At 44.4% G+C, this 8,047-nt stretch overlaps 1 protein-coding gene across 2 annotated transcripts; it reads right to left on the bottom strand.

Annotated features, from left to right (window-relative positions):
- Positions 1–214: 214 nt before the first annotated feature.
- On the bottom strand, positions 215–7,702 carry KCNJ8 (potassium inwardly rectifying channel subfamily J member 8). Of its 2 annotated transcripts, none has more exons than XM_081128886.1 (3): positions 7,360–7,702; positions 6,095–6,535; positions 215–2,101 (listed from the first exon to the last, which is right to left on the bottom strand). In XM_081128886.1, the coding sequence occupies exons 2-3, from the start codon at positions 6,466–6,468 to the stop codon at positions 1,201–1,203; spliced, it is 1,275 nt and encodes a 424-aa protein (XP_080985012.1). In that variant the 5' UTR covers positions 6,469–6,535; positions 7,360–7,702; the 3' UTR covers positions 215–1,200. The 2 variants fall into 2 exon arrangements, with proteins under 2 accessions (XP_080985012.1, XP_080985013.1); XM_081128887.1 differs by lacking the exon at positions 7,360–7,702 and adding an exon at positions 7,091–7,316.
- Between the last annotated feature and the right edge of the window lie 345 nt (positions 7,703–8,047).

The raw sequence follows: 8,047 nt of genomic DNA, 5'->3' as shown, positions 1-8,047 counted from the left end.
ACATTTTAAAACTTGGAATGAAATGAAATAAAAAATGGAACAAAAAGTGTCATTTTCTTAGGACAACAATCTCTGAGGGAGGGAACCTGAGGGGGGAGGAGGGGACTCAGAGGTGTTATCACTGTATGATCTCTTTCACATGCCTCTAAAATTGTTTTCCCCTTGATATTTAACCAGGGATAATTTTGTGAAAAAAGAATAACACAGCCCCAATGAATACAAAGAAGATATTTTAATAAAATATTCAATACAGCATTTCTCTGTGGGGGCCCTGAAGAAGAAGTGAGAAGGTGAAGGAAACGACTGTCCTCGCTGGGAACCCAGGCCCGAGACGAGACAGGAGCGCTCTTAGCTTTTCCCCTAAGCTCCTTGCCCAGTTCTGCCCACCAGCGGCCCTGAGGAGGGCCAGAAGGGCCCTGGGGCGCTGGGGAGGGCCCAGTGAGTTTCCAGAAGCTGCTTAGAAGCAGAGAGGGCTAAGCAGTTTTTGCCTCGTGCTTGTTACCAGGTGCAATATCATAGAAAAGGAACAGGCAACATATTGGTTGATACACAAAAAGATTTTGTTTCTCCCCTCCTATTCTATTTGTATTTCCAGAGTGAACAATAGCAACAGAGAGATCCCTGGTTTCACCCACTGAGCATTTCAAACAAAAGCATTCCTTGGCCGCCTTTGGTATTCAAGGTCCATTACTATTAATATAATTGTGCTTCAAATGGAGAGAAATGAGGGCGCACTATTTTCTATGCATAACTTAAGCATGTCACCGCAAATCCTACGTGTATGAAACAAGTGTGAGCCACGAATCCTCCACCTTGTGTGTTACTGTTCTATTGATAAAGAAAGTGCTGTTGCTTGAATATGAATATGATTTAGTGCGTTAAGATGTAGAAGGAGCCCGGCCGGGCGTCGCTCAGCGGTTGAGCATCCACCTAGGATCCAGGCGATCCGGGTTCGATTCCCGGTCAGGGCACAAGCCCAGGTTGCGGGCTGGATCCCCAATGACTCTCTCATCACTGATGTTTCTATCTGTCTCTCTCCCCCTCTCCTTTCCTCTCTCGGAAATCAATAAAGATATATTAAAAAAAAAAGAAAAGATATAGAAGGACAAATTACTGTGTTCCAGCTCGGGTACAGTGTGGTAGTGCCCAGCCTAAAGCGTCAGCACTTGATGAAAACTCCTCCTGGGGGCCGTCTTGCTGTCAGGATTCGGGCGCATTCTGGTTTCCCTCCGGCGTCATGAACTGCACCTTGGGCACCATGAGGGACGAGTTGTTCCTGCGGATGGAGTTGTTCCTGCGCATGGAGTTGTTCCTGCGCATGGAGTTGCGCTTCCTCAGGGAGTTCTGGTGGGACAGCTCGCTCTTCTGCAGGGTCTGGATGAGGATGGACGGCTTCTCGTCCAGCTCGCGGGCGCTGCACCTGGGCGCGGCGACTTTAACAGTGTTGCCGAATTTGGAGTAGTCCACGGAGTACACTCCCTCCTCCTCGGTGACGATGGACACGAAGCGGTGGCCCCACTGGATCTCCTCGGCCACGTAGGAGGTCCTCGCCTGCGTGGTGATGCCCGTGGTCTCCACCACGCCCTCCAGAATCACTATGACCTCCAGGTCCTGCGTGGCCAGGTCGGCCGCTGAGATGTCGTACAAGGGGCTGCGCTTGTCGATCACGTGGCAGATGATCAAAGGCGCCACGAGGAAAATGTTGTTGCTCTCGATGGGGTTGTCGACGGGGATGTCCAGCTGGTGAATGGGCACCACCTCGCCTTCGGGGGTGGTGGTTTTCTTGACCACCTGGATGCGCACGGAGGCGCTGATGATCATGCTCTTCCTCAGGTCGCCCACGCGGAACATGAAGCACAGCCGGCCGTTGCGCACGGCGATGACCGCGTGGCGGCTGAAGATGAGCGTCTCGGCCCTGCGGTGCGCCTGCGCCGTTTTCATGAAGATGCAGCCCAGCATCACCGCGTTGATGATCAAGCCCACGATGTTCTGAAGAATCAACACCGTGATGGCCAGGGGGCATTCCTCCGTCATCATCCTCCCCCCGAAGCCAATGGTCACTTGCACCTCGATGGAGAAGAGAAAAGCGGAGGCAAAAGACCTGGAAGGAAGAACATCAGAAAGCGATGCCATCCGATCCAATTTGGAATAATGAAATAACAGACCAAGCTAAATTTTTTTCCCAATGTCAAAAACATTATTTTTCTGTGATGAAATGCCCAAACTGCATTTGCCATTTTCTTCTTCCAAAGGCTATTTATTACATGCCTCTGGGAAGACAAGCCAACTGACTTGTCAAGTGCCTAATTCTAAACACAAGCCCTTGTGTTCTCTCTCTCTTTTCTGCACGTATCTACCTCCCGACGTCTAGGATACAATACCATTAATGTTTCCTAGGTCAAGTAACAGTGGGCATACTTGTGTGAAAGCTTTAAAATAATAAATATACCTATTTATGTTTTTAGGCATATTTTACTTTGTGAAATAATTTACCTTCACAAAGGCATAGTTCACTTTGTGAAAATTTCTACCAGGTGGACGTTTCTTATTTATTGCATGGTCTGTGTTTAAGTGACTTCAGTCATAAAGAAAGTACTGCGTGATCAGTGTGTTTATCATTCACAACCTTTAACTATATTCGTTAGCTAACACTCAGTGTGCACCTCATACACTGAAAGCACAGGGCCAAAAAGTGGTACAAAACCTACTATTTTAAAAACTAGTATTTTTAATAAAAAAGAATGTTTTTCCATTTGGAAAGAAAAATGTTTTCTTACTGATTGTCTTATTTTGTTCTGTAAGTGATCTAGAGAATGCTGATGCTATTAAAGAAAGAATTCAAAGCAGAGAGGAATAAATGATTGTATCAAGATCATATAATTAATAAGAACACGAATCCTCTCAATTCTGGCCTAGTGTTCTGAAAGGGGCAAAGGGAAAGGGCCAACAAGCGTCAGGATTTTCTTGGGAAGCTTTTGCAAATTGTGTATTTTTTTTCCATTTCTCTGTGAATTAAACACTGATTTGGTAGATTCAGGGTGGACCTGGGTAAGACTTTTGAAAAGCTCTCAGGTGATCTGATTTCTTCCCCTGCTTGAGAAGCACCTCATTTCATTATTATTATCATGAATTTATTCACTGAACTACATATCCACTGCTGCTGCGGCTTCTTAATAGAAATGACATTAGTCCTGTGTTTCCCTCAACTGCAGTTTCAAACTTCTCCAGTTTTAGAGAAGATAAGCCACTTGTCAAAGTATTATCTATCTGCCACTGACACACACACAGAGCGAGCAAAATGTTTAAACATCTTAACACTGAGTATACACACTGCATTTTGGTGGGACACCTTGAGGAGGAAGCAAGCATACAGAGATTCTTTTGATTAGCTTTTAAGTGGAATACGCAAATTGCCCTTTTCAACATTTTTGTTGCTAAAAAGATTCATGGAAAACCACAATAGTTGCTTTTTGCACTAACTGCATGCAAAATGTCCTATGATCTGAAAAGATGGCAACAGCTAAGAGTAGACCCAGTGGAGAGGCATGGACACAACATTGACTTCTAATAGTATATACCCACTTCGGGGAGCAGCCTAATGCTGACTATCTTTAAATGTTTGGTTATTTAGCTTTGGTTAATAGCTTGAGAGGCTATTTAGGGGCTAATTATGTATACTGTTTATTTTATGAAATAATTTAATTCTAAACATTATGTGGCTCAAGACCCAGCCTCTGTATGGACACCTGTCATGCTGAACAATCTCAAGATATGAAAGGGTTTAGCTGCTTGTTTGTTTGACTACAGAGGAGGTTAGGCTGAATAATAGAGGAAATATGTTGATTAATTTTCTGAGTCACATTAGAGACTTACCCCACATGAAAGGGAAGTGAGCCATTCTAAAACGGGAGTGGTAAAATGTTATTTGGACATACTGGTGAGTATGCATCACAGTAAGTTGTTTCCAATTATGATGATATGGTGATACAATGGACTTATGAAAGAAAGGAGATGCAAAGAATTATAAATGTTATTAGTTGTCTTTTAAACCCCCTTTGGGACAGAATAAAAAATTTTCTGTTTCTATATTTTGGGTAACAATTTTTTATTATGTATGGTTTGTTATGATTAAACTGTATGTTGAGATTAAAGTATAAATAGCATCATAACATTAAAATAAAACTTGTAAGGTTTTAACCTTAAAGATGTCAAATAATTTTTTAGATGAAAGGGGCAATTTAAAATGCTAACATTGTTATGCTGATAAAACCAACTTTGTCTCACTGTAATTTTCACACCGTTTCTCAGGCTGAACTTAACGTTCACGCCAGTAGGAATGCATTAGGGGACTAGCCATGGTCCAGAACACATCTTGTTGAAAATGGGGACTAGCAGCAAAGCAGCTTTTAACAATCAGTGTGTGCTATAAAGTTCTTCTTAAAAAAAAATCATTGAAAGGATATTATTTTTGATGATCTCCCCCAATTACTTAATGAGTTATTTTTTTATTTTTTATTTTTTTATGGAAAAAGCCAATGTATTTGTCTTATAAATAAAATCTGTCATCTGTTTTCAAGGTTTATCATTTTCATTTTCATTTTTTATGTCTACTGCATATTTATTAAAAATGTATCTTAAAATGAAAATGATTCACCAACTTAAGTGCCAATAAATTTCTTAAAGAGAAATATAAATAATGATATTTAACCAACAAATACCTGTTACACACAATTATTTTCATTGTGTCCTTTATATCTGATGTACTGATCATCTCCTAAATTTTTCACCTTTATTTTCTTTGAGACAAGTTTGTGACAAGTTTAAGACAAGAAAATGCATACTTGATGGTAAAAGCAATGGATCAATTCCAGGTAGCTTTCTTTCCTCAAAATCCTAGCTGGAATCTGTGGCATGTGATGTCTGCACACAAATCCCCCCTTGGCATGCTGGCATTGCTGACACTTAAGAAATGGAAGGATGGACAAGTTCACAGTCTAGGTTTCTGCTTCTTGCAGTGGTATGCTAGTTTCATAAGATTTCAGGGTCAGTAAAGGTCTCACTCTTCACAGTATCCCAGCAGCATGGTGCTTGTTCAGGTTGCTCTGCTTGAGGCATTATAGGAATTTGAAATATCATTCATAAAATGTCCTGGGAAAGTTTCTAGTATTATTACTAGTGTTTTGCTTCTGAGTGGATATTTTTGAAATTGATATAAATGATCTCTTTCTATCTTCCAACAAAAAGAATTAAAAGACAAATCACCCCAACGGAATGTTCTTAGGCCATGTGAAAATATAAGAGAAGAATTACTGAAATTAAGTTCACTGTACTTATCTTTGAAATACCATATAAGAGAAAAAAGCAAAAGTTAGGCAATCTAAAAAGTGTCTTATTCCTATCTTATTAAAACTTTTGAAGAAAACCACAACACGAAGTCACTTCTACATAATCTCTCCCATGAAAAATCTGGACTAATTTCCATTAAAATTAATTTTTTGTAGTTCTGAATCTTAGCATAATTTTTAATTTTGGAATCCAATGCAAGCAATGAGCTATTGAAAATGTTCTTATTAAAGAGGGGCTTCTGTTTATTTATTTCATTTTATGAATTTTAAATCTAGGACACCTCCCACCAGTGTTTCCCCATTTTTCTCATTATTTCCGCAAATGCCATGGACAAGAGAAGTCATGGAACTATATTACTAGCATCTGCACAATATTTTTTGCTGATCAAAAATATCTACTTGTGAACACTGGAAATATGGACAACAGCTTTTTCATCCTGAAAACTAAATGTGCACTTTTTCTTTCTTTATTTATTTTAGTAAGGCACTTTGAGCCACAACCAGTTTTTACTAACTGGTATAGGGCTTTCAAGGCTAGCTCAGGGGATTGAAGCTTCACATTTTCAGAGGTGCCTCACCCATAAAACTGCATTAAAAAAATATTTTTTCACTATGTTAGATCAGCTTTTTTGCTTTTTTGTTTCTGCAAACCCTTTATTTCACTTTCATCAATTGGAGTGATAAGAGAGCCGTTTCATACTTTTTCCCCATCCTGTTTTCGACCCCTGCTTCATCCCGCTGACTCTTACCTGACATTCGTCACACACACAGCGGAGTCCAAGCCACTTTTCTCCATTCCACTCTTCTCCATGTAAGCATAGATGTCCCCGTGGGCAAAGGCCACCAGCCACCACATGATGGCGAAGAGCAGCCAGCTGCAGAGGAACGACATGGTAAAGATGACCAGCGTGTGGCGCCACTTCAGGTCTACCAAGGTGGTGAAGATGTCCTGGAGGAAGCGGCCCTGCTCGCGGATGTTCTTGTGCGCCAGGTTGCAGGCCCCGCTCTTGGCGATGAAGCGGGCTTTGGCCAGGCGGTCGCGGACGCGCGGCTTGCGCAGGTTCTCGGCCGCGATGCGCGCCAGCACATACTCCTCCGGGATGATGCTCTTTCTGGCCAACATCGTCCCGTCACCACAGGCCGCCTGCCCACCTGTCTCCGGCCTGCCTCTCCTCTAGAGACCCGTCCTCCTGCGCAAGGGAAACGGTGATTAAAAGCTTTCCCCTCATTTCCTCCCCTCTTCAGTCCTCGCATTTAGGGCTCTGTCTATCCATTCGAGGTGACATGCAAAGCTTAAAGGTAGGATTTTATCCATCTAAACACGAATTTAGTGTGTGCTTCAGTTCTGGGATTCCAGAGAAATGATTTGGGTTGAACCCGAACTGTTTCAAGAGTTCTGATCATTTTGAACATATATGGGTACAGCCTGAGTTAAGGGGAACTAGGAGGCTTTCTGTAAACAGCAGGCTCAGGAGCATTCCCCGAGGTGAGCGCAAGCAGGCAAGCACGTGGCGGCGTCTGGAACAAAAAGTAAGGCCAGCTGGGTATCGCGATCCATTTACTGAAGTATTTACATGATAGGGCAATATGAAAAGTTGAGAGGGGAAATTCTTCCTCCGTTATTTTTAGAAGTAGGCAAAGAAAAGGCCGTGGCCTCTTGCGCAGTATAAATAACGTTTGGTGTAATTTGACAAAATAGTAAACGATGTGCCATGTAACGTGAAAATTATGAACAAGTATTTTACCTTTGAAAGAAGTATGAGTTGCATTTAAAATTACTCTCCATTGGAGCTCCTGTTATAAAATGGAAACTTCTTTGCAACGAAGGAAGCGAACATACAAGCTGCAGGGAAAACCCGGAAAATAGCCCGCGGGCTGCAGATAGAGTTAAAAGAGCGTGCCCCGAAAAGTCCCTGCAACACTGCAAACCTCAGCGGTGTTTTGCATTTTCAATCTTTTGCGGGGACGCAGCCAGCCTCCCGGTCCGCTCCCCAGGCGGAGCGTAGAAACTTACAGACTCCGGACAGCGGGTGCGGCCGCCGCACCTCCCCGCGCTCGCCCGCGGACCGTGGGCTGGTGCCCCGCGCGCCCATCCCAGGGCGCGGGAGCAGGGGTGCCGACTGCCGGGCGGACGGATCCCGGGCCGCTCGTCCTAGGAAGAAAAGTTAAAATAATAAAAGGTGCAATTGAATCTGAACGCGGAGAGGGCTGGAGGAGGGGGATGGGTGTAGCTCTTCCCCTCCCCCTGCTCAGCTCTACTCCCTCGGCCTCGGCAGTGGGCGGAGGAGGGACCGCGGGGAGCGGAGCTCGGGGGTGATGCTCCACAAATCAGCCTCCCAGCTCGGGCTTTGACGCGCGCCAGACCTCTGAGGCCGCGGAGGTTGCCGAGCGGGGGCTGGAGAAGTGGTGGGGCGGTCGGGGTGGGGGTGGAGGTGGGGGTGGGGTGGGAGTAGGGGTGGGGTGGGGGTGGGGGGGTGGGGGGTACGGAGTTCGGGTGGGGGGTTGGGGGGTGGAAAGGCGCATCTCCCGTAGGTAGGGAGCAGGCCGGAGGGAGGGGCAGAGGTGGGAGGGCGGGACCCGTAGACAAGCTCATTTTCCAGTAGCCGTGACCCCTGCCGCGCAAGCTTGACACGCTGGTCTTTAAAAGGCTCCCTGCTCAGGGGAGAGAACTTTATGAGTCTAAGTTCACTGACGTAAAGAGA

This window comes from Miniopterus schreibersii (assembly GCF_964146895.1).
Source record: "Miniopterus schreibersii genome assembly, chromosome: 2".
Lineage (NCBI taxonomy): Eukaryota > Metazoa > Chordata > Mammalia > Chiroptera > Miniopteridae > Miniopterus > Miniopterus schreibersii.
Note: the sequence above shows the minus strand (reverse complement) of the source record. Positions and strands in the feature narration are given on the sequence as shown.

Coding starts and splice junctions, on each gene's coding strand:
- KCNJ8 (XM_081128886.1), bottom strand. CDS start 6,468: ATGTTGGCCAGAAAGAGCATCATCCCGGAGGAGTATGTGCTGGCGCGC. Junction 2,102..6,094: donor GTGTGTGTGACGAATGTCAG/GTAAGAGTCAGC, acceptor TCTTCCTTCCAG/GTCTTTTGCCTCCGCTTTTC.